At 58.7% G+C, this 22,716-nt stretch overlaps 1 protein-coding gene across 1 annotated transcript; it reads left to right on the plus strand.

Moving 5' to 3' along the window:
• Positions 1-778: 778 nt before the first annotated feature.
• Positions 779-13,098, plus strand: SERINC2 (serine incorporator 2). Its single transcript, XM_074563331.1, has 10 exons — positions 779-898; positions 7,991-8,152; positions 8,720-8,907; positions 9,008-9,087; positions 9,241-9,378; positions 9,501-9,670; positions 9,760-9,850; positions 9,978-10,113; positions 11,262-11,474; positions 12,307-13,098. The coding sequence occupies exons 1-10, from the start codon at positions 860-862 to the stop codon at positions 12,443-12,445; spliced, it is 1,356 nt and encodes a 451-aa protein (XP_074419432.1). The 5' UTR covers positions 779-859; the 3' UTR covers positions 12,446-13,098.
• The last annotated feature ends 9,618 nt before the right edge of the window (positions 13,099-22,716 follow it).

The raw sequence follows: 22,716 nt of genomic DNA on the forward strand, positions 1-22,716 counted from the left end.
ATAGAATGGTTTGGGTTGGAAGGGATCTTAAAATTCATCCGGTGCCAGCCCCTGCCCTGGGCAGGGACACCTCCCACCAGCCCACGTTGCTCCAAGCCCCGGCCAACCTGGCCTTGAACCCCTCCAGGTATGGGGCAGCCACAGCTTCTCTGGGCAACCTGGGCCAGGGGCTCACCGCCCTCACAGCCAAGAATTTCTTCCCAATATCTCGCCTAAGTCTCCCCTCTTTCAGTTTGAACCCGTTCCCCCTCGTCCCATGGCTCCCCTCCCTGCTCCAGAGTCCCTCCCCAGCTTTCCCGGAGCCCCTTGAGGGCCTGGAAGGGGCTGGAAGGTCTCCCCGGAGCCTTCTCTTCTCCAGGCTGAACCCCCCCAGCTCTCTCAGCCTGTCCCCACAGCAGAGGGGCTCCAGCCCTCCCAGCATCTTTGTGTCCCTCCTCCGGCCCCGCTCCAACAGCTCCGTGTCCTTCTGCTGTTGGTGCCCCAGCGCTGGAGGCAGCACTGCAGGGGGGTCTCACAGAGCGGAGCAGAGGGGCAGAATCCCCCCCTCGCCCTGCTGCCCACGCCGCTGGGGATGAGCCCAGGCTGCGGGGGGTTCTGGGCTGCCAGCGCACGTTGCCAACACGCCCAAGTCGTTCTCCCAGGGCTGCTCGCCAGCCATCCTCTCCCCCCTGCCTGTGCTCGGGAGGGCCCCAGCGCTGCTCCCCCCGCCCCGCCGCAGAGGCCGCCCCGGGGGAGGCGCGGCGGCAGCGACGCGCCCCGAGCTCTGTGTCCCGGGGCCGGCGCGGGCGGAGCCAGCGCGGCGGAGGCGGCGGCGGAGGGCAGCGGGGAGCCGGGAACCGGCGGGAGCCGCGGCCGCACCATGGGGGCCTGTCTCGGCGTCTGCTCCCTGCTCAGCTGCGTGAGTGCCCCCCGGCCCGGGCACCGGGAGGGGAGCGGGAGGACCGAGAGGGGACCGGAGGAACCGGGAGGGGGGAGCGGGGCTGCGCCGGTTCCCAACGCCGCAGCGGCGGGCGCGGCCCGGGGGCGGGGGAGTCGCTGGTGCTGCGGAGCCGGAGGAGGGTTCAGGGGAGGCCCCGGGAGACGCGAGGGACACCCCCGGGATGTGCCCCGGTACAGCCGGGGGGGCGGAGGAGACGCGGGGGATCCCAAGGGAAGGCCGGAGGGTGCGCCCCGGGGGTTGCAGCCCTGTGTACATGCAGGGACCCCCGGGGGGATGCGCCCTGGTGTATGTGGAGGATGCAGGAGACCCCCCAGGGGATGCACTCCTCTGCGTCTTGGGGGGATGGAGAAGACACCCGGGGGGTTGCAGCCCAGTGTAGCCAGGGGGATGCAGGGGACCCCCCCGGGGGATGCACCCCTCTGTGTCTGGGGAGATGGAGGGGGCACCTGGAGTGATGCACTCCTGTGTACGCAGGGGATGCAGGGGACCCCCCTGGAGGATGCACCCCTCTGTGTCTGCAGGGATGGAGGGGACACCCAGAGAGATGCACCCTTGCGTACGCAGGGGATGTAGGAGACCCCTGGCGGGAAGCACCCCTCTCTGCCTGGGGGGGGTGCAGGGGACTCCCCTGGGGATGCACCCAGAGAGATGCAAGAGGCACCCGGAGCAGGGCATCCCACTGCAGCCGGGGGTGCTCAGGGGAGACCCAGAGGGTTCACTCCGGGGAACTGGGGGGCTCATGAACATTATGGTTGGGGGGAACCTGGGGTCTGAGGGTGCCCAGAGTGGTGCACCTCAGTGCAACTGGGGGACAAGGGCAGCTCGGGGAGTTATGCCCTATAAGGGGGGGGCCCTGGCCACCCTGCCCTGACACATCCGTCCTGCTGCACCAGGGGGAAGCAGGGGCTGACGCCCCACAGCACCCACACGATGCCAAGAGGCCGGGGCTCCTGCCTGGCTCTCACTGCTGACCCCCAAAGTGGGGAACAGAGTAAGAGAAGGAGCTGGGAGCAGGGGGTGTGGGTCCGCAGGTGGGGGGCTCTGCGTGGGGTGCCGTGCCCAGTGACGCCGGGTGCGTGACTCGCGGTGCCGTGCCCGGTGACGCCGGGTGCGTGACTCGCGGTGCCGTGCCCAGTGACGCAGGCAGCTGCCCACGGCCGGCGCTGCCGTTCTGGCGTTGCCTCACCTGCGGGCACGGGGCCAGCGCAGGGCTGCGAAACCAACCCGGGAGCCGCCGGCCTAGAAACCTGGAAATGGGGCCGGTTTCACAACTTGACCTCAAAGTTTTGGAGGTTTAACGAACAGAAGGTTTTGAAACGTAAAATCGGACGGAGGGTGGTGTGTCTGCAAGGCCTTTGTCTGTAATGCATGTCCCGTGCTTTTCCTTACGGGCAGGTATCAGAAAAGCTGGGAGCTGCTCCCCAGAGCAGGGCTGGGGAGGCTTCTGGCCTAATTCTCTATTTTTTCCCCCCAAATTCTGGCCCAGGCTGTGGTAACGGACTAGAGTTGCTACATAGATGTAGTTCTCCAATTCCTTCCAGTGGAACTGGTTGACTAAAGGGGTGTTTTAGCTCAATTCTGAACTGAAAAACCACAACAGAGGAAAAAAACCCCACCCCCAAAATCAAACAAAACTTCCCGATCTTTGTATTTTTTTACATTTTTAACAAGAGAATCAGAACTAACTCTGGTCAGCCCGCATCATTTGACTCGACGCGGCATCAGATTGCCAGTCCCTTCAGCGCTGTCCCATTGAAACTCTACAGTCTGTTCCCGAGTGGAATTTTGCATGCCGCAAGAAGAATTTCCCTTTCCCCGCCTCCAGCGATTCGCCAGACTCTGCCCACCGCTGCCACGCGCGCCGCGGTCGTCTCGAGCTGCCTTCCTTGGGGGCCAGGGCTGGTGTTTGCCAGCAGAAGCTTGCCAAAGCAAAGCCCGGGGGCGCGTGCAGCCCCCTCCATGGTTTGGGCACCTTGTGGGACCTATCAGCCTCCTTTGTCCCAGTGCGAAGCCACCTGCCAGACCTGAGAGTCACCCGCCTCCCAAGCCTGTGCCTGGCCCTGGGGGTTTGGTACTGATTAACCGGCCGGGTCATTAATTTAACAGGAGATAAAGACTGGTTGCTCGGCATTGCTTTTGGTTGACTCAGTCTCTGCATCCCTGGGTTTGCTGGGGCGAGGGCGGCTGGCAGGAGACGTGGTGTCGGGCTGGTGGTGTTCAGTTGGTGTTGTTCGGCCGGTGTAGTTGGGCTGGGGGTGTTGGTGGGGTGGTGGCAGGCTGGTGTGGTTGAACTGGTGTAGTTGGACTGGGGTAGTTGGGGTTGTGGGGTGGAGTTGGTGTAGTTGGACTGGTGTAGTTAGGGTTGGTGTAGTTAGGCTGGTGGTGTTGGGCTGGTGTAGTTGGACTGGCATAGTTGAGGTTGTGGGGTTGGACTGGTGTTGTTGGGGTGGTGTAGTTGGGGTGGTGTTGTTGCGGGGCTGTTGTTGGGGTGGTGTAGTTGGGGTGGTGTTGTTGCGGGGGTGGTGTTGGGGTTGGTGTAGTCGGACTGGTGGTGTTGGGCTGGTGTAGTTGGGCTGGTGTAGTTGGGGTTGTGGGGTTGATTTGGTGTAGTTGGGTTGGTGTAGTTGGACTGGTGTTGCTGGGGTGGTGTTGGGGTGGTGTGGTTTTGGGCCTGTTGTTGGGTTGGTGTAGTTGGGCTGGTGGTGTTGGGGTTGTGGGGTTGATTTGATGTACTTGGGTTGGTGTAGTTGCACTGGTGTTGTTGGGGTGTTGTTGGGGTGGTGTGGTTTTGGAGGTGTTGTTGGGGTTGGTGTAGGTGGGCTGGTGGTGTTCAGCTGGTGTAGTTGGACTGGTGGTGTTGGGGTGGTGTTGTTGGAGGGGTGTTGCTGGGGTTGGTGTAGTTGGTCTGGTGTTGTTGGGATGGTGTTGTTGGGGGAGGTGTTGTTCAGTTGGCGTAGTTGGACTGGTGTAGTTGGATTGCTGTTGTTGGGATGGTCTTGTTGGGATGGTGTTGTTGGAGGGGTGTAGTTGGGGTTGGTGTTGTTGGGATGGTCTTGTTGGGATGGTGTTGTTGGAGGGGTGTAGTTTGGGATGGTGCTGTTGGGATGGTGTTGTTGGGATGGTGTTGTTGGGATGGTGTTGTGGGAGGTGTTGTTGGCTTGCTGTAGTTGGACTGGTGTTGTTGGGGTGGTATTGTTGGAGGGGTGTTGTTGGGGTTGGTGTAGTTGGGTTGGTGTTGTTGGGCTAGTGGTGTTGATTTGGTGTAGTTGTGTTCATGTTGTTGCATCTCCCTGTGTTGGACTGGGTGGGCAGTGCTTGTCCAGCTCCGGCTGTGCTCTCCCAGTCACCGGGCAGGGGAGACACAGCAGCCCTTAGGTGCGAGTCGTGCTGGAGGTGAGCTGGATTTAATGAGGAAGTCGATAGTGAAACTGGAGAGATTAATCTTTCATCTGCAGCGGCTGAAAACCGATGCTTCCTCATTAATCCACTGCTCTCCCGCTGCAGCCACTTCCCTCCGTTGGCTTTTTCCATCCTGCTCTTTGGCCGTTGGCCACCTTCATCCTCACGGGTGTCTTTGAAAGTCTTTGAAAGGAGGTGTATCAGAGTGTTTTCAGCGCTGCCTTAGCGTGGGAGGGTTTTCCTTCCTCTTAACCCTCACTTTTTAAAGAAAAAGACTGAATTCGAGCGGTGCCCGGGCAGCAGGTCACGTTAGCGCATGGCACAAGGGATCCACGTCCTTTGCAGAGGTGCTTAGAGGGGATGCCCTGTAAGAGTCCTCCTTGAGAATAAACCTCCGGCAGGCTCCAGGGCTGCTGCGGGCTCCCAAAAACCTCATGCTAGAAGCCACCTCATCCACCTGCAGCTTTCCCAGCGGTCAGCCACAGGGTTTGGAGGCTGCATCTGGAGCAAGGGTTTCCCTTCAGCCCCGCTCCATCACGGACACCCCTCCACCCGCCCCCACCCGCCCCGGGCCCGAGGAAAATATGATACCCAGGGCTGTGCCTCCCGCAGGTCTTAAGTGATGCTTGGACGTGGGGCTGAACCCCCAAATCCAACAACCTCCTAAACAACAACAAACCTCATGGTTTTCCAGGCCGGTTTCAGTGATTTTGGGGAGTGGTGCTTTTTGTTTCAGTTGGCAGTGAGAGGAGAGAGGAGCTGGAGGAACCGTGTGCTTCAAGTTAAGGGTGCACTAAGGTGCTTTGCTAAGTCAGGTCAAATAATGCAGTAATTCTGCATTAAAAAGGATTTTTGTTGTTGTTCTCTATTTTTTTTTTTTTATTTGAAGGGGAAATACGATAACGCGGGCCCATTTTAAGTGCGTTCTTGTGCAAGTGGTGCATTTAATGAGCCTGAAAGGAAGCAATCTCTAATTGAAGGCCATTTTTTCCTGCTTTCAAGTGGAAAACATGCAGTGATGTCCCTTGAGCAGCTCCTGGAGAGGTGGGATGAGGGTCCCTGTGGGATGCGAGGGCGCCCGTGGGTACCGTCAGCTCAGCACAGCCCCTGGTGGGGTTGGGGTATGGGGCTGGGACGTGGGGAAAGAGGAATAAATCAGGAAGGAGGTGGTTTTTTCTCAAATGATGATGTGCTTATGTTTAAAAAAGAAATTCAAAGCCACCTCTAGCGATTCGGGGGCATGAAAGTGATCGCGCAGGAGCATCCGTGAGCATCCCTGCTGAGGGAGCCGCGGGTTTGATGTCCTGCTCACACAGTGGCTCAACATCTGGCCTTCTTTTCTGCCACGTCCATTTTTTCCGCTAAATTTAACAATGAGAAACGTATATTTGAGTTGCTACTGAGCGATATTTAATGAATATCGATTGCTGGGCATAATTAGGAAGTACATAGCCATAATAAACACCCAAAACATGTGCAATAGTGGGAGAGAGCTGAACCCTTCTGCTTGCAAGCGCATCTGGACGGCTGATGTGTCTCGAGTGCAGGAGACGAAGAGCTGTTCAAAGGGAAGAAATGAAGTATTGAAAGCAAAAGAAATCAATGAAGTTTGCTTGTAAAGAGAGGGAAAGTAGTTTGCTGAGGAGCAGAGATGGTCGCAGGATTTCTTGGGAAGAGGCTGGCTCTGCTACAGGAGTTAAAAATGCCCGGTGCTGTAAATTTTGAAATAAGTGGATATGGGAATGCACTTGAGCTAGAGAAAAATATTTGGAAAGCGAAGCTGTAGTGTCTTAAACAAACTCCAAATATTGAATTCCCGTTGGTCTCTAGGCGATACCTGTAGCTGGGAGCTTGCCAGCACCTGCTTGGGGATTTGTCCTTGCTCCCTGGGCCGGTGCGTGGGAGTGGGACGGGGTCGGGGGGGCTGTGGGCTTGTGATGGCTTCAGCGAGGCATTAAAAAGAAAAGGGAAGTAGCCTCAAGTTTCCTTATTTTAGAGGACCTTGGGGTGTATTTTGCTGTTGCGTTGCTTGGGCTGTGTGTCCCAGGAGCCCCGCTGTTCCTGCTCACACTGTGGGGAGTGGGGCAGCGTTGGGTATTTCATTTTAATTTAGTTTTTGGGTCCTTTGAGGTTTTATTTAGCACTTTAGCCCATCTGTTCGTTTACTTGGGGTCAGCGCTGGCTCCTGGTTCGGTGGCCGGGAGGGCTTTGCTTTGCCTTGATGGGACGTGTTGATTTTACCTCCCCAACCAACCCCGAAAATTCCCGAGAGTGCAGCATCTTCAATGCAAACCCGAGAGACACCTTATTCCCCTATTTTTTTCCCCAAATATTTAACATGGGACCTTCTGCTCGCATGACGTAGTGGATTAGTGACCCAGCAGTGACAGGCCATCCCCAAAAGCTGCTTCCATTCTCTTGCCTGAAAAAGTCCTGTTTATTCTCCGACTTCACCCTGTTTTGGGAAAATAGGGATTTCAGGATGTGGCAGTGAGCCGGGAGATCCCCTGGACTGACGTGGGTGATTAAGAGGCTGAAAATCTTCCCCATCCGGATGAGGGATGCCACAGTCAGGGCTGGCTACGGCCCTATCCTTCATTCCTGCCCCATCGTGGGCTGTCAAACCTGTTATGCAAAACCCCTGCAGCCGTTCTTCCACTAAGGCGAGGGATTGGGGCACTCCCACACCTTGTAGGTATTAAATAGAGGGTTGAATATCCAAATTGTTGGACAAATTGGTGAGAACAGTGTACAACCGAGCAGTAAAAACTCAACTCAACTCAACTCAGCCCAGCCCAGCCCAGCCCAGCCCAGCCGCTGGGATGCAAGCAGCATCTCCCCAGTGTTCCTCTCATGATGGCTTGCAGGAGCCAGGGAAGTCTAAGAATATAGTTTAATAAAAATTTCCTTTTTCCTCCCTGCAAGCCTTATTCTGCACAACCGTCGTGCAGGAAATCCCCGCCGACGTTTTGCTGGGCAGTAAGGTTGGGTTCCGTTAAGCTGGCTTTTCCCCAGTTCCCAGCTCTGGCACGGCCATGGAGTGAGGAGTGAGGGTGCACCCGGCAGCGCTGACGATGCTGGATTTGGGAAGCCAGGACCCACCACGGAACTCCCAGGGATGCCGTGCCTCAGTTTCCCCACCTGTAAAGTGGCCTTTGGTCAGGGGGAAGGATGGCAGAACAAGCGAATTCCCCCATGATGCTGATGTCAGTGTTTTCCCCATCCTGTATTAGATTGAAAAGGCAGCCTGAAATTCTTTTGCAAACTCTTCTATTTTGTAAAGAAAGGAGTCTCCTGCGGGGTGGTGCTTTGTTTGGACCAGACCCTTTTTGTACGTGCAGTTCCTGGGGACCAAAAAAGAAGATGAGGGTGTCTCCAGGACCCTTGGTGTCATTTTCCAAGTCGGTTGGTTATTGCAGTGAACCTGTTCCCGCGGCTCTTTCGGTTTTCGGCAACTTTTTGGGGGGATTCAGGGCCATTTCCACGAGGTCCCGCGGGCTGCAGGTTGCGATGCTGGCTGGCGAGAAGCTGTAAGCAAAGCCCCTGGCACAGCGGTGTGGATTTCCAGGCAGATCTCCCTAAGGGTTTGACCTGAGCACATGCTTTGGGGCCAATTTCAACCCTTCTGACGCAGGGATGTTCTTGTTGCAGGTGTCCTGTCTCTGCGGCTCCGCGCCATGCCTGCTCTGCGGCTGCTGCCCCTCGACCAAGAACTCCACCATCTCCCGCCTCCTCTTCACCTTCTTCCTCTTCCTCGGCACCCTCGTGTCCATCATTATGATAATCCCCGGTGTGGAGAAGGAGCTGCACAAGGTAAATAACTCCCGGAGGTCGCTGGGCTTGGTCACCAGAGGGAAGAGGTTTAGCTCATGGTGGGTACGTGAGGCTGAAGCCCGAATCAGAAAGTGAATTTTTGGGGCATGGTGTTGCTTCTCTTCCTTTTTCTCTGAGCATCGCACTGGGAGAGGGTGTTATTGAGCCTGGTTTTCCACGGAGGGGAAAATGCAGTGGGATAACTTCATGCATTATCTAGTTTTCCCAGATGTCTCCCAGGAAAGTTTCCTACATCCCGTTTTTGGGGTTCAACTCGCCAAGTGACTTGCAAGACATGGAGATGGGCCTTCAGATGCAGGGGACTAATGCTGAGCTAATGCGAAGGCTGGGCTAGGCTTTTTGGGAAATGCTGGTTTCATCCCAGCTTTCCACTGACCTGCAGGGTGGCTTTGGCCGTGTCACCCCACCACTGTCCCCAAGCAGGCCAGCCTCTTGCTTTACGGGTGGCATTGGAGCAGTCATGGGCTGGCCCACCTTTGGTGGCACCAGGGCTCGTGGTGGGTGCGAGATGCTGGGGTGATGCTCACCCTCCTGTCGCCTTTGCAGCTTCCCGGCTTCTGTGAAGGCAGTGGGTCAGTCCTGGGGGTCCAGACCCACGTCGACTGCAGCAGCTTCCTGGGCCACAAAGCCGTGTACCGCATGGGCTTTGCCATGGCTGCCTTCTTCTTCCTCTTCGCCATGATCATGGTGTGTGTGCGCAGCAGCAAGGACCCGCGAGCTGCCGTGCAGAATGGGTGAGCGTTTGTCCCTGGGGGGATGCTGGTGTGGGGGCAGACCCCCCCCTTCCCCACTGGGTTCCCCCTTGCAGACCATGCCTCCTCTCTTCTCCTACAGCTTCTGGTTCTTCAAGTTCCTGGTGCTGGTGGGGATCACGGTGGGGGCCTTCTACATCCCCGACGGTGCCTTCACCTCAGGTGAGGACTTGCCCCCGTCATCTTCTGCGTCTCTGGGTTAACCCTCAGCACGGGATTGAACCCGGGGCTGGAGTTGGCATCCTGCCGTGTGCCCCTGCTATTGCCAAGTTCCCGTTATCCCTGCTTCTAACTGGTTTTTCTCTTCCCCTCAAGTCTGGTTTTACTTCGGTGTGGTTGGCTCCTTCCTCTTCATCCTCATCCAGCTCGTCCTCCTCATCGACTTCGCCCACTCCTGGAGCCAGCTGTGGCTGCGCAACGCGGGCGAGAGCAACGCCAAGGGCTGGTACGCAGGTCGGTACAGCTGACGCAGAGGGTCTGGGGATGGGGACGCTCATCCTGGGTGTGGGTGACACTGAGCTGGTGGGGACTCAGGGCTCCGCTCCAGCCTCTTTCCTTTTTGCTTTCTCCCCCAGCCCTTTGCGTCGTCACCTTCATCTTCTACGCCGCCTCCATTGCGGCCATAGTGCTGCTCTACGTCTACTACACCAAGCCCGAGGGCTGCACGGAGGGCAAGGTCCTCATCAGCATCAACCTCATCCTCTGCCTCGTCGTCTCTGCCGTGTCCATCCTGCCCAAGGTCCAGGTGAGGCGGCGGGGGGCAGCCGGGAGGCCGGTGGGCATGTCACCGCGGGGTGTAGGACCAGCCCTGAGCACCCGCCGTTGTGTTCGCAGGATGCTCAGCCGCACTCGGGGCTGCTGCAGGCGTCTCTCATCACCCTCTACACCATCTACGTCACCTGGTCCGCCCTGGCCAACGTACCCAGTAAGCAGGATGCGGCCTTGGGTTCGGGTTCGGGGTGCACGGGACAGGACCACACACTGGGGTGGGTGCTGTGCCCCCCTTGGGTCTCTGGGGGAATGTGCTGAACGCCCTGCGTGTCCCCCCCCAGCCCAGACCTGTAACCCCACGCTGCTGGTGAGAAACAGCACCGGCTCGGCGATGGCCAGCCAGACGCTGACAACATGGTGGGACGCCCCGAGCATCGTGGGACTGATAATCTTCATCCTCTGCACCCTCTTCATCAGGTGAGGACGTGGCCCATGTCCCTGGGGTCCGCACCGTCCCTCTGCCTGCCCGGAGCAGGGGGATGTCAGGTGGAAAAGCCACACTGGAGGGAAGGTCACAGCTTGCTCCAGGGTTTTTGTCACTAAGTGCCTCTTGCAAAGCCATCCCGGTCCCCAGGGACAGGGCAGGCTGCCCTGCGTGTTTGTGGTCGCAACTTTTAGGGTTTCTGCACAAGCTGCGTCCCCCAAATGCCCTGCTTGTCCCAGGGATGGCTCTGCAGGGCACCCTGCTCTGAGAGAAGAACCTCAGGAAATTCAAGAAGGGCAAGTGTAGGGTGCTGCACCTGGGGAGGAATAACCCCCCGCACCAGGACAGGTTGGGGGTGACCTGCTGGAGAGCAGCGCTGTGGAAAGAGACCTGGGAGTCCTGGTGGACAGCAGGGTGACCATGAGCCAGCGATGGGCCCTTGTGGCCAAGAAGGCCAATGGCATCCTGGGGTGCATCAAGAAGAGTGTGGCCAGCAGGTGGAGGGAGGTCATCCTCCCCCTCTGCTCTGCCCTGGGGAGGCCACACCTGGAGTGCTGGGTCCAGTTCTGGGCTCCCCGGGTCAAGAAGGACAGGGAACTGCTGGAGAGGGGACAGCAAAGGGCTACCAAGATGCTGAGGGCACTGGAACATCTCTCTGATGAAGAAAGGCTGAGGGATTTGTGTCTCTTCAGTCTGGAAAAAAGACGGCTGAGGGGGGATCTTATCAACACTTATAAATACTGAAAGGGTGGGTGTCAGGAGGATGGGGCCAGGCTCTTCTCAGTGGTGCCTGGGGACAGGACAAGGGGTAACGGGCACAAACTGGAACATGGGAAGTTCCACCTAAACACGAGGAGGAACTTCTTTGCTGTGAGGGTGTCAGAGCCCTGGCACAGGCTGCCCAGAGAGGTGGTGGAGTCTCCGTCTCTGGAGACATTCCAAAGCTGCCTGGAGGCGTTCCTGTGCCACCTGCTGTGGGTGACCCTGCTCTGGCAGGGGGTTGGACGGGATGGTCTCCAGAGGGCCCTTCCCACCCTATGGTTCTATGATTCTATGATGCTATGATCCCCAGGCGGGTGGGCATGGGGGGCTGAGCTCAGGCTGGGGGGCAGCCCTGAGCCTGCCGTCCCTCTGCCCACAGCGTCCGCTCCTCGGACCACCCCCAGGTCAACAAGCTGATGCTGACGGAGGAGAGCGGGGCCGGGGCAGGCAGTGAGGCGGGGGCCGGGGAGAGCGGGCTCCACCGCGCCTATGACAACGAGCAGGACGGCGTGGCCTACAACTACACCTTCTTCCACCTCTGCCTCCTCCTCGCCGCCCTCTACATCATGATGACCCTCACCAACTGGTACAGGTGGGCAGAGCCCCCGCGGGGACTGGGGACTGTCCCCCTTCCTCTGCATCCCCCTCTCCTGGCGCCCTCCCTGCTCTTGTGCTGGGCAGAGCTGTTTGCTTGCGATGCGCCTGGGTGCAAGCCCACTTAACGTGCGCTCTAATCAGCGTTAATTATTTTTAAGTGGCATAGGGCTGCCTATGGCAGGTTGTGCCTGGGCTCATCAGCTCCCTGCTGCGGCATCCTCGGCTGCAGCCTGGCATCCCTTGGGATGTGGGGCGCTGTAGGCTGCTGCAGCGGGGAATCATGCTGTGATTCTACAGGAAAGCTGGGGAGGGACTCTGGATCAGGGAATGTAATGATAGGACGAGGGGGAACAGTTTTACACTGAAAGAGGGGAGATTTAGATGAGATCTGGGGAAGAAATTCTTTGCTGTGAGGGCGGTGAGCCCCTGGCCCAGGTTGCCCAGAGAAGCTGTGGCTGCCCCATCCCTGGAGAGGTTCAAGGCCAGGTTGGACGGGACTTGGAGCAACGTGGGCTGGTGGGAGGTGTCCCTGCCCAGGGCAGGGGGGTTGAACAAGATGATCTTTAAGGTTCCTTCCCACCCGACCCATTCTATGATTCTATGATCCCTGGGGCGAGCTGAGTGGCTGCAGGGATCTGCGTGGCTGCAAGCACAGGGCGCCTCCGCTCTCTCCTCCATGCTCTTTGCCTTGCACCCATGGCTTGGTGCTCACAGCCCCCATCCCTCCCCAGCGCGGTGGCTGCCCGCCGTGCTCGGGACACACAGGGGGATGCCACCCCGCCGGTGCAGTGCAGTGATGGGTGCCACCCGCGTGTTTGCTGTTTCAGGCCGGACGAGAGCTTGCAGGTGCTGACGAGCCCCTGGACGGCCGTGTGGGTGAAGATCTGCTCCAGCTGGGCCGGGCTCCTGCTCTACCTCTGGACGTTGGTGGCTCCACTGGTGCTGCCGGACCGGGACTTCAGCTGAGGTGGCCTCAGGCATCCCGCTGCCAGGTCGGAGCCACCGCATCCTTGTTCCTCGAGGCTGGGGACAACCCCAGCTCTGCCTTAGCCTCGGGTTTTGTGCACAGGAGCAGCTGTGCTGGGTTGTGCCTTCTTGCAAGTCTGTTGTTTTATTTGGCAAGGGATGAAGTGCCAAGCGGGGAAAATCAGCAAGGGCTGAGAAAGACTTGAGGGTGTTTTTAAACCTCTTATCATCTCCATGTTTGTCTAGTGCCTTTGGCGGTGCCTCCATACCCTCTTCTCCTAGTGGAGACCACTGCCGTGCCTTGGGAGGGTTTGGGTTTCACTAGCTGCTGTTGTCTCGCTTGGTGCCCCGGGACCGTGGTGCCTTTTGGAGGGGCTCTGGGGCCCAGCCGTGTATCGGGACCCGGGACCCGACCGGTGTTGCCTCCCCAAACAGCCTAGAGGAAAAGGAATCTTGGGGGTTTGTGGCTGGAGGCAGACGTCCCGCTGCATCCCCCCAGCCTTGGCGGTGGCCCCAGCTCCTCCAGGGCTCTCCTGCCCAGCCGTCCCCGCGGGAGGACGGGTCCCTGGGCCTCGCTGGAGCACAGCTCGGGCTTCCCGCAGGCTGCGCTGGCCTGGCCCCTTGTTAATAAAGTCTTGTTTGGAATAAACCTGTCAGATTTGTCGTTCTGGGGTTTTTCCTGACACATGTGCTGGGTGTGCGGGAGGGGGAGGAAAGGGGCTGTATTAAACAGCCCTAACGCCGGGGTGAGGGCCCAGCTGGCTGCCCTGTGGGTGCAGGCAGGGGTGGCAGCGCTTTGGGGCACGATGGCTTGGAGCCCTGCACCCCGCTGCCAGCCTGTGTCACCCCGAGAGTCGCTGCTGGAGGAGGGCACGTCGCTTGCGGGGCAGGAGGTGGTGGCAAACATGGGGTGCACACCATGGGGTACACAACCTATTGGGGTGCTCGCACCGTGCCCGGGGGCACATGGGGATGGGGTGAGCATGGCGGTGGGGTATGCGCTGTGCTGGGGTGTGCATGTTGCAAGTTGGGGTGTATGCCGGGGGGGTGCGTGTTCTGGCAGGGGGTCCCTGCCCCGGAGCAGCCGTGGGAGGTGATGGGTCCCCGTCATCTGCCCCCGCTGGGGCTCCCCGGGATCGGGCCCCCGGCTCAGCCCTGTGCTGGGGCAGCGATCCGGCCCATCGCCGTGGCCGGGCCCGCTCCGGGCGGGAGAAGAGGACTGGGAGGGGGCACCGGAGCCGCCCGCGGGCACGGGAGGAGGCAGGAGCGGGCAGGAGCGGGCGGGGCTGAACGGGGCCGGCGCAGCCACGAGGTGGTGCTGGCAGCACGCGCTGCGGCACCCTGCATCCCTCTGCCTGCACCCTGCATCCCTCACCCTGCATCCCTCTGCCTGCACTCTGCATCCCTCTGCTTGCACCCTGCATCCCTCTGCCTGCACCCTGCATCCCTCTGCTTGCACCCTGCATCCCTCACCCTGCACCCTGCATCCCTCTGCTTGCACCCTGCATCCCTCACCCTGCATCCCTCTGCCTGCACCCTGCATCCCTCACCCTGCATCCCTCTGCCTGCACTCTGCATCCCTCACCCTGCACCCTGCATCCCTCTGCCTGCACCCTGCATCCCTCTGCTTGCACCCTGCATCCCTCTGCTTTCTGCTTGCACCCTGCATCCCTCTGCCTGCACCCCGCATCCCTCACCCTGCATCCCTCACCCTTCATCCCTCTGCCTGCACTCTGCAGCCCTCATCCTGCATCCTTCAGCCAGCACTGTGCATTGCTCAGCCTGCACCCTGCATCCCTCATCCTGAATCCCTCTGCCTGCACCCCGCATCCCTCACCCTGCATCCCTCTGCCTGCACCCTGCATCCCTCATCCTGCATCCCTCATCCCACACCCTGCATCCCTCTGCCTGCACCCTGCACCCTTCATCCCTCACCCTGCATCCCTCTGCTTGCACTCTGCAGCCCTCTGCCTGCACCCTCCATCCCTCACCCTACATTCCTCAGCCCTCGCCCTGCATCCCTCACCCTGCACCCCTCACCCTGCATCCCTCACCCTGCATTCCTCTGCCTGCACCCTGCACCCTGCATCCCTCACCCTGTACCCTGCATCCCTCTGCCTGCATCGCTCACCTTACATCCCTCAGCCTGCACCCTTCAGTCTGCATCCCTCAGCCTGCACCCTGCACCCCTCACCCTGCACCCTGCATCCCTCACCCTGCATTCCTCTGCCTGCACCCTGCATCCCTCACCCTGTACCCTGCATCCCTCAGCCTGCATTGCTCACCTTACATCCCTCAGCCTGCACCCTTCAGTCTGCATCCCTCAGCCCGCACCCTGCATCGCTCACCCTGCACCCTACACCCCTCAGCCTGCATCCCCGATCCTGCATCCTTCCTCCTCCACCATGTCCTGCCTCCTGCACCCCTCGCCCTGCATCCTGTGCTCTGCACCCTTCGTCCTGCACCCTTCATCATGTCTGCTGCACCCTGGATCCTGCATCCTGCCTTGTGAGTCCTGTATCATGGTCCTATCCAGTCCTATCTGGCACCCTGCATCAGGTACCCTTCACCCTCCATCCTTCATCCTGCACCCTGCACTGTGCATTCTTTGTTCTGCACCCTCCACCCGTCACCCTGCACCCTGCACCCCACATCCTGCACCCTGCAGGCAGCCTGCGCTGGGCTGCGAGAGCAGTGCTGAGGTGTGCGGCCTGGGCAGAAACTGGGGGGGGGGCAGACGCGCTCCTAGCAATGTGTTTGCAGATGCCCTCCCACCTTTGCTGCTCCAGCGGAGATGCAGGAGCCCCCACTGCATCCGGGCTGTGCAGAGCAGCAATGTGCCAGGGAGCTGACGGGGTGATTCGTACGTCCCCATATGCACCTTTGGGCAAGTGACACTTGCCAATGCAAGACGGTTCCCAGGGTCTGCTGGGACACGCTGAAACCTTTCCCCTGATGAACTCTGCCTTTTGCATTTCCCACCTTTGTGGAGAGCAGAAAACCGCTGCCCCTGCTGCGGCTGTAACTGCCGGCCGCAGTGCCTCATCTGCACCAGCTCCTCCTGGAGTGCCAGTGCCCAACCAGGGCAAGCCAACGGGAGAGAAACCCAACGCACTGGCTGCCTGAAACGTGCCCTTGGCTCCTGAATGCCAACCCTGGCCAAGGAGCCCCTGCGAGGATGAGGATGGCTCTGCAGAGCTGGCAGCACACCACCCACTCTGGTTCCAGCAGTGACACAGCAGCAGGTGGGTGACGCAGGGACAGGGTGTCCCACTCGGGACATGTGTCCGGCTGAGCCAGCAGCAAGCCTCTAGCTACCACCAAAATGCCACGTCCCTGGGATTTTCTCTGAAAAAAGAACTCCTTGCTCTTTCTTTCGGCTCTCCAGCCATACCCAAACAGCTCCAGTGTGGCACTGCCGGAACAACCCAGTGGCGAGTGGCAATGTCCCCCCTCCCCTGGATTGACTCGGGAAGGTCTGGATTGCACAAGGGTCCGCTAACAAGATTTATTTTCACGTCATGCCTCCTTGCCATTATTTATCTAAATAAGAAAAATCTTCGCTCTCCGTTTTCTTTAGCAGATGTTTCAAACCACTAGCAAATCCACCTCACTGTAATGATCGTTGCACCCCCAAAACAACTAGGGAAACTGAGGCAGGGCAACTCGGAGTGACTCCGGCTCTGCTGCTGTGGCTGCCAAGCCACGTCGCCTCCGGCATCCTTTGATGTTGGGTTTCAGTGGAGAAAAACCTCCCCGTGGTGGGTTATTGTCTGTATGAGGCCACCGTCCCATCCCAAATGTATTTATGTGTCCACGTTCGTCCAGCTGCAGAGCACCCCGAGCAGGAGTTCAAGCCATGGGGCAGCTCGGCTGCTATATTTTCCTGCATATAAATAAAAAACAATGGATTGGTGGCAAAAAAAATCCCTAGGCCTAAGCATGACGTGAGTGCGGCTCCCGGGCAGGGATGCCGAGGTCAGTCTGGGCATCGCAATCCCCTCTCTGTCACGGGGGCGGGGAGCTGTGGCTCTTCTGCAATTGCTTGATAGCGAGTGAGATCCATTTCTGAGTCCAAACACCCTGCTGTGGGTTGGCAGGGGGGACGGGCAGCAGCCCCCCCCAGCTGGGCATCGCCCCTGAGCTCCCCCAAGGCTGCAGGGAGCACCCCATGGGGGCTGTCACCTTCCCGCTCGGGGTGACAACCTGCTGCCAGACAGCCCAACGTTACGCCTGGGATTCCCCGACTGCGGCTTTGCTTCACGGGGCTGATGGAAAAGGGATGCACCAAGGAGAGGTTGCACACGTGGGGGGTGCATAACCACCACTGGGTCAATGAGGGTCTAAAAATTTCCTTTTTTTTTGGTGATTGTCACTTCCAACGGGAAATGTCCCCATGCTGTGTGTACACCCTGCAGCGGCAGCTCTACTTTTGGGAGGTTAGCTGGGTATTTAAGAAATATACGGCAGGGTCTGGTTGCTCCAACTCTGCCAGTGATGATGAGCTACAGGCTCTCTCCAACATGTGCCCGGTTTAGGGACCATCATCCACTCTGGAGAGCAGCGCAGTGGAAAGGGACCTGGGAGTCCTGGCGGACAACAGGGTGACCATGAGCCAGCAATGGGCCCCTGTGGCCAAGAAGGCCAATGGCATCCTGGGGTGCATCAAGAAGAGCGTGGCCAGCAGGTGGAGGGAGGTCATCCTCCCCCTCTGCTCTGCCCTGGGGAGGCCACACCTGGAGTGCTGGGTCCAGTTCTGGGCTCCCCAGGTCAAGGACAGGGAACTGCTGGAGAGGGGACAGCAAAGGGCTGCCAAGATGCTGAGGGGACTGGAACATCTCTCTCATGAAGAAAGGCTGAGGAATTTGGGTCTCTTCAGTCTGGAAAAAACACAGCTGAAGGGGGGATCTCATCAACACTTATAAATACTGAAAGGGTGGGTGTCAGGAGGATGGGGCCAGGCTCTTCTCAGTGGGGCCTGGGGACAGGACAAGGGGTAACGGGCACAAACCGGAGCATGGGAAGTTCCAGCTAAACATGAGGAGGAACTTCTTTGCTGTGAGGGTGGCAGAGCCCTGGCACAGGCTGCCCAGAGAGGTGGTGGAGTCTCCGTCTCTGGAGACATTCCAAAGCCTCCTGGAGGCGTTCCTGTGCCACCTGCTGTGGGTAACCCTGCTCTGGCAGGGGGTTGGACGGGATGATCTCCAGAGGGCCCTTCCAACCCCTGCCTGTCTGTGATTCTGGGATTTGGCCTCCAGATCCTGGTGGCTTCAACTAATGGTCCACCTGGGGACATGGGCCAGCCCCTGGCACCCGCAGCCACCTGGTTTCAGAAGCGGAGTGGCCCTTTTCCTTCTCATTTTCTGGGTGAGTAATCCATCAGCCAGCATCTGCCATCTTTCGCTCAGCAGAAGACACAGCCCTGCATAGGGTGCCCCCCCCAGCCTGTCCCTCCCCATCCTACACCCGGGTCGCAGCCCCAGCCCGGAGAGCAGGATCAGACCATGCACTGCTGAGACATCCAGATACCGGCACCGGCGCTATCTACCGATGCAGCTTTAATTGCTCTAATTTTCTCTCCCTGGGGGGGCACGTCAGAGTGATGGATATGGGGGGAATAAGGGTAACATGGGAAATGGGGGAACCCAGGCAAAGTCACTCAGCAGTTTGCTTTACCGGAGAGGGCCGTGATGGCTGCGCTGCCAAATTACGCTGAATTTAAACCCAGGGATGGGGACGGCACCCTCCTGGGGTCATCAAGGGGTTTAGGACCGCGCAGAAGCAGGGGACCCCCCCAATAAACACCCAGGTCCAGGGTGATGGGGCCAGTCGCAGTCCCAAACTGTTTCCCTGCCCACCCCGGTCCCCAGGCGATACCAGCACTCCACGACACTGCTTTATTCTCTTTAATGCATGGTCTGCCTTGTTTTTTATTTTATTCATGGGATTAACACATTGGGCAGCAGCCGGACTGGCTTTTGCTCAAAAGAGGAGGGGAAAGAGTTTACATAATTCATTTAAATGAGGCACCCGGGGAAATCCAAATTGGACTTCCAGCGTATTTACAGTGCCACGCAGAGCCCCATGATCCGCATCTGGAGCCATTAATGCCTCCCAGACGGACCACAGAGCATGTATAATTAATTGTGGAGCAAAGCCATTGCCCAGCCTCCGAAGATAACGCTCAGAGGCAGAGGCAGCATCTCCCAACGCTGCCTCCCCCCCGGAGGCGTGGATTTAGTTCACTTGGTCTTTTTTTCCTCCCCAAGAAGTTCACCCCAACCTTCCTTGGGGTAGGAAGGTGCTGGAGAATCGGCGGGGTTAAAGGAGCAGGAGGAATAAGCCAAGCACGGCCGCTTGGCTGGGTTTGTGGGCGAGCATCATCTGCGAGGGCTCCTCGGGGTGTGTGAGCCCGGCGGAGCCCCACAGCGATGGGCAGGCGTCAGGGCTGAGCCCTGCCCTGGGGAGGGGGTGAGAGGGACCCCACGGAGGTGAAAAATCCCCCTTTACAGCGGGGAGCAAACAGCCCTGGCACCAGTGAGCCCCAAATATCCCATTCTGTTTTGCAGGGGCATGGACCGAGCGTCCCCTGGTGCAACGCATGGCGGGGTTTGCTGCCAGGGGAGGCACGGGGGGGTGCCCCAGGGGGCCTGGCCCCACGCTCAGCCCCCTCCCAGCCCTCGGAGGATCACTCCCAGTGGTTTCCACCCATTGAACGGGGGCTGATATGGCTCCCTTGGGTGCTCTCCAGCTGCGGTGCCCGGAGGCAGAGCCCGCTGTGACCCGGGCCGGCCGCCAGCTGTGGTCAGGGTGAGGGTTTGTGGCTTTCTGAGAAGGTGCCCCCGTCCTCGCGCAGGGACACGGGGGCACCCCAACCCACTGGGACACTTTATTTCTAAACCCCTGGAGCGGGGAGTGACTTCTCTGCCTCCCCACTGCTCTCTGGAGCTGCTTTGTCTACCTTCAGCATCACTTTGAAGAGCAAAGGGGAGACACAAAGGAAGACAGGGAGTAAAAAAAAAAAAAAAAAAAAAAAAAAAAAAAAAAAAATCAAGCTTGAACCCTGCTGCTAGAGAAACATCTGTATCTATAAATATCCACCGACGTGAGTGGGAACAGGCTGTATCTCCAGCAGCTCCCTAAGGCAGCGGCGCAGCCTCGCCCCGGCTAACCTCATTCCAACACATGCTCCTGCACCGCGCACGAGTCACCGCAGCTTTGCAGGCGTTTTCTTGGGGGATTAAAAAAACCCCAAACCCCAGGCTTTAGAAATAAATAAATAATTAATTCAAATAAAGAAATAATTTAAATAAAGACATAATTTAAATAAATAAATAAATGGATGTTGTCTTCTTGTTTGCAGCTCAGTCACGGGGAGGTCGAGCCATGACCCTGGGGGATGTGTCCCGCTGGTCCTCGCTGGGACACGATGTCCTGCTGCTGGTCCCCACCCTGCTGTCACCCCTTTTGGTGACCTTCTCCATCCCACCAAAGCCTGGCTCACGTGTGCTCAGAGAAACCCACATCAAGTGCAGGCTCGCTTCTTCACCACGCACGGAGATGCTTCCCCAGCAGGGAAACCACTGAACTCCTGGGTGGATCCAGCCTTGCCCTGACTCTCCACAGGAGCCCAGTGCCAGCCCTGGGGCAGCAGGGTGGGATGGTGGCCAGGAGGACACAGCTGGGGACACAGGTCACGTGGTCTTGAGCTGGCCCACGGACACGCTGGTGCTGAAGAACTTTCTCAGCAGGGTTTTGCTCTGCAAGTGCTGACCATCACCACCCCAGGTTGCTCCCACCGGGGAGATGTCCCTCACTGTCCAGCCAGGGACAGGAGGGGGTTGTTGGAGGCCACCGCTGCTGTCGCCTGAAGGATTTGCCATCAGAATTACTCTTAAACAGGTATTTCTCACACCCTGAACAGCTCACATTGCACAACGCTCAGCGGCTCCTGGGAGTCTGAGCCCTCTCGAGAGGTGTTCGTGACCTCCTGCTGCCCACGAGCCATGTCTGCTGGTGCAAGAGAGGGAACGAGACAGAGACCTTTCCTGGTGTGGGAGCTACTGAAGCCTCAGCTGCAAAGAGGTCCCTGCAAGCTCTTGCTAGTGCTGTGGCAGGTGGTGGGTTTCCACATCACACCTTGAGGTTTTCCAGATCCCAAACTGGAATTAACACTGGGCCCAGAGACACGGAGCCAGCTCCGAGCACCCCCAAATCCTTGTTGAGACCACAGGGAATCAGCAAAGGGGGAGATGAGTTTGCTTGGACTCTGCAGTCCTCCCCGTTGCCCATGAAGCTGGATGGGGAACGGGGTACTTATGGGGCACCCCAGAGCTTCTCCAGGCCACAGAATCATCCCGTAAAGCAAATCCCACCTTTCATCCCTCCTTGATGGTAGGAGCCTCCACACATGTTATAGGGTGTCTCCTTTCCCATCTCCAGCAAAACTACTCTCATCCAGCTAAATCCCGTGGTCCCACTGCCTGTTCTGGGGCTGCCCAGCTCCCTGTGACACTCCATGGGGTGGCCCCACCAAGCTGCTCATAGGAAGCCATTTCTCTAAGCCACACAGCACTGCTGTTGAGCTTTTTTCCTAGCATCACCTGTGTTATTTGTGCTTGGAGAGTGGCCATAAGCCCTCAAGCATCCCTTCAAGCACAGCGTCATTTAGCTCAAGGAAGGGAGGGGGCTGAGCCCCCCAGCTGAGAAGATCCCAAGGAGCTGCACAAGGAGTGGAAACATTTGCTCTGACAGACGCTTGCACCTTTGGCTCTTTCAGCTGTGTCCCATTTCCGCTTTTTTTCTGGCTTCCCTCCTCCCAAGATGCTGGTGAGGTGACACGCCATGTCCCAGCTTTGCAAAGACTCAGCTCGCTCCAGGTCCTGGGGAAACCCCGTGCCGGGGAGCATCCTCCCACCCATCCTGGGGAGCATCCTCCCACCCATCCCGGGGAGCATCGTCCTGTTTGTCCCAGGGAGCATCCTCCCTCCTGTCCTGCTGCTGGCTGTCACGTAGGGCTCCGCACTGGCTCGTGTCTCAGCGATGAAGGCAGCGGTGTGGGAAGCACAGGCTGCCCTTACGTCACCCTCCTCCATAGGGTCTTCTAGGGAGCACCGCGCAGTTCTGGTTTGGTTTTTCCTTTTTTTTTCTTTCTTTTTTTTCCCTCCCCTTCTCCCCGTAACAACTAGGACTTTTCATAAGCCACCTCCCTCCCCCTCTTTCCCTCTCTGACTCATTCCCTCCTGCCCTTGCAGCTGGGGATGTGCAGCTCCCCACGTCCCGCGGCAGTGCTCTCCCCGCGGTGACACCAGCAACGCAGCCCAGGAGGGGCAATCCCCGGGCAAGGGACAACCAGGGACTTTAACGCAACAAAACGAACATTTCCTTCCCTTTTGCACTAATTCTAGCAGTGAATTGCAATACAAGAAATAAACAACTTGCTCACCTCGAAGATGTTGATAAGGAGGAATCCCCCCGCTCTGGTGGCAGAGGGGGCTTTCATGGAGTAGTGATGCGGCTGGGAGATGTGACAGGGTGAGGACAGGCTGGTCCGGCCACCAAGCCAGCCTGCCGCTCCAGCCTGCCATACTGTCCTGTGCCACCCCCGACAGAGTCCCGCTGGTGGCTGGGGAGGGCGCGGGGTCGGTCACCCAGGGTCCCACGGTCCCCGCTGGGCTGGGAGAGGGGTTGGCTGCTGGTACCTGGAGTGATGGAGATGGCTCCATCAGCCACACTGTTTGTCCCCAAAATGGCAGCCTGACCTCACTGGCAAGTGCTGTCACATGGCAGCCACGTGCTTCATCCTTTCCCCCCGTTAGTGACACGCGCAGCCTATGAAGTAAAAGCAACTGAAGGTGGCTGGTCCTTTTTCTGTCCCCAGGGCCCTTCAGCCACTCTTGCAGCAGTTTTACTTGGACAAAATGGCAGAGAACAAAACCTCTCCTGCCCCCAGCCCCTTCCATCCACCTCCCCTTGGCTGTAAAGGATGAGCCATCACAGAATCCCAGAATCCCAGACTGGCAGGGGTGGGAAGGGCCCTCTGGAGATCATCCCGTCCAACCCCCTGCCACAGCAGGGTCACCCACAGCAGGTGGCATAGGAACGCCTCCAGGCGGGCTTGGAATGTCTCCAGAGACGGAGACTCCCCCACCTCTCTGGGCAGCCTGTGCCAGGGCTCTGCCACCCTCACAGCAAAGAAGTTCCTCCTCATGCTGAGGTGGAACTTGCCATGTTCCAGTTTGTGCCCGTTACCTCTTGTCCTGAAATCCTCA

The sequence above is a fragment of the Larus michahellis genome, chromosome 19 (genome assembly GCF_964199755.1).
Source record: "Larus michahellis chromosome 19, bLarMic1.1, whole genome shotgun sequence".
Classification (NCBI taxonomy): Eukaryota; Metazoa; Chordata; class Aves; order Charadriiformes; family Laridae; genus Larus; species Larus michahellis.

What these genes read in the sequence shown, in the direction of transcription:
- SERINC2 (XM_074563331.1), top strand. Translation starts at nt 860, where the DNA reads ATGGGGGCCTGTCTCGGCGTCTGCTCCCTGCTCAGCTGC. An exon ending in CGACGGTGCCTTCACCTCAG is followed by an intron (nt 9,088 to 9,240) that starts GTGAGGACTTGC and finishes CTTCCCCTCAAG; the next exon opens with TCTGGTTTTACTTCGGTGTG. An exon ending in CGCCCTGGCCAACGTACCCA is followed by an intron (nt 9,851 to 9,977) that starts GTAAGCAGGATG and finishes GTCCCCCCCCAG; the next exon opens with CCCAGACCTGTAACCCCACG.